The 2,453-nt window shown below is 36.9% G+C and overlaps 1 protein-coding gene across 1 annotated transcript; it reads right to left on the bottom strand.

The window, feature by feature from the left end:
• Positions 1-393: 393 nt before the first annotated feature.
• On the bottom strand, positions 394-843 carry LOC139195022 (uncharacterized). Its single transcript, XM_070820200.1, has 2 exons — positions 588-843; positions 394-524 (listed from the first exon to the last, which is right to left on the bottom strand). The coding sequence occupies exons 1-2, from the start codon at positions 841-843 to the stop codon at positions 394-396; spliced, it is 387 nt and encodes a 128-aa protein (XP_070676301.1).
• Positions 844-2,453: the final 1,610 nt, after the last annotated feature.

Genomic DNA, 2,453 nt, shown 5'->3' with positions numbered 1-2,453 from the left:
AATCCTTACCCCCAAACTTAAACTGGACATTGTCCTCAATGTAAAAAAAAACACAATAATGCATAAAATTAAAAATAAAATAAAATAGTAAGAAACAAAATAAAGCATTTGGACTGAAAACTTCCCCAATTTGCGGTAAAATCAAGCGATGACCCCCAAACTCCAATTTTACAATCAACTCCAATGGTGGGCACGATCAAATTTTCCTACAAAGAAAAGAAATAATTCAGTTTAGCATGCAAGAAAATTCAGAAAACAAAAACAAATGGAAAATTGATCAGGCCAATGAATAGAATATTGAAAATGACATAAATAGACAATGAATAGAAATATTGGGTTGCCTCCCATAAAGCGCTTGCTTTTACGTCCGCAGCCGGACCGTACCAAGAGTAATCATCCAAGGGGAGATGGTTCTTGGAGGGGTACGACCTCCACATCATGCTCCACAAAAGACTCGTAATATGGCTTGAGTCTATGTCCATTCACTTTGAAAACGTTTCCGGACTTGGCACTTTGGATTTCCACTGCACCATGAGGAAAAATATTAGTTATAACAAAAGAACCAACCCATCGAGAACGAAGCTTACCTAGAAATAACCGAAGGTGAGAATTAAATAGAAGAACTTTTTGTCCAATGGCAAAGCTCTTCCTTGATATCATCTTGTCATGAAATGCCTTTGATTTCTCCTTGTATATTTGACTAAACTCGTATGCATCATTCCGGATTTCGTCTAACTCATTCAATTGAAGCTTTCTATGTTTTATCCGGCAACACTCATGTCCATGTTGTAGGCTTTGATCGCCCAATAAGCTTTGTGCTCTAACTCTACTAGAAGACGACATGGTTTCCCATAAACAAACCGAAATGGGGACATTCAAATAGGAGTCTTATAAGCAGTCCTATAAGCCCACAATGCATCGTTCAAGCGCATGCTCCAATCCTTCCTACTAGGACTCACAGTTTTCTCCAAAATTTGCTTCACCTCACGGCTTGATACTTCTGCTTGACCACTAGTTTGCGGATGATAAGGTGTAGACACCTTATGTGTGACATTGTACTTCCTAAGCAACGCTTCAAATGTTTTATTGCAAAAGTGACTCCCTCCATCGCTGATGATTGCTCTAGGTATTCCAAATCTTGCAAAGATGTTAGTCTTAATAAATCTGAAACAACTTTTGAATCATTAGTTTTGGTGGCTTTTGCTTCCACCCATTTAGAAACATAATCCATAGCCAATAAAATGTAAAGAAAACCATTAGAAGATGAAAAAGGTCCCATGAAATCAATGACCCACACATCAAAGATCTCAACAACCAAAATAGAGGTTTATGGCATTTGATTTCTTGGGCCCAAGTTACCTATTCGTTGACAACGATCACATGTTGCACAAAACTCGTACGCATCCTTAAATAAACTAGGCCAATAAAAACCACTCTATAACACCTTAAGTGCTGTCCTCTTTGCTCCAAAATGGCTGCCACATGCATAAGAATGACAAAAAGTTAGTATAAATTTAAACTCATATTTGGGGACACACCTTCTAATCAATTGATCAGGGCAATATTTCCACAAATAAGGATCATCCCACTCGTAATATTTGGCGATTTTGACAAGCTTATCTTTCTAAGCACGTGTAAAATCATCTGTAATCTTTTTGGTGACCTTGTAATTGATAATATCTGCATACCAAGGGTCAATAGCTTTTAATGAAAACAATTGCTCATCCGAAAAACTCTCATGTAAAGGGATGAGATCTTCCTCTGTGTTTGAATGCACAAGTCTACTAAGATGATCTGCTACAACATTTTCACTCCCTTTCTTATCCTTGATCTCTAAGTCAAACTCTTGAAGTAGAAGTATCCATCGAATGAGTCGCGGTTTTGCATTTATTTTTGTGAGTAGATACTTCAAAGCTGCATGGTCAGAAAATACAATAACTTTAGTCTCAATCAGATAAGATCTAAATTTTTTCTAAAGAAAATACAATAGCTAAAAGCTCATTCTATGTTGTTGAATAATTCAACTGTGCATCATTGAGTGTTCGAGACGCATAATAGATGACATGTGGCACTTTTTTTATACACTGCCCTAGAACTGCACCGACGACATAGTCTGAAGCATTGCACATCAACTCAAAAGGTAAACTCCAATATGGTGGTATGATCACAGGAGTTGTGGATAACAACTTCTTAAGCTTGTTGAATGCTACCACACACTCTTCATTCATATCAAATGTTACATATTTTTGAAGCAAACGACACAAAGGTCTAGAAATCATTAAGAAGTCCTTCATAAACCTACAGTAGAAACCTACATGTCCAAGAAAAGAACGAACCTCCCGGACAGTAGTAGAGAGGGGTAAAGAACTAACAAGTTCTACTTTATATTTATCAACTTCAATTCCATTTTCAGATATGATATGCCCTAGAACTAATCCATGTGAAACCATGAA

Source organism: Malus domestica, chromosome 04, assembly GCF_042453785.1.
Source record: "Malus domestica chromosome 04, GDT2T_hap1".
Lineage (NCBI taxonomy): Eukaryota > Viridiplantae > Streptophyta > Magnoliopsida > Rosales > Rosaceae > Malus > Malus domestica.
Note: the sequence above shows the minus strand (reverse complement) of the source record. Positions and strands in the feature narration are given on the sequence as shown.

Excerpts from the sequence above, each read along its gene's own strand:
- LOC139195022 (XM_070820200.1), bottom strand. The coding sequence starts at position 843 with ATGTCGTCTTCTAGTAGAGTTAGAGCACAAAGCTTATTGGGCGATCAA. Across the intron at positions 525-587 it reads TCACCTTCGGTTATTTCTAG|TGGAAATCCAAAGTGCCAAG; the intron begins GTAAGCTTCGTT and ends CTCATGGTGCAG.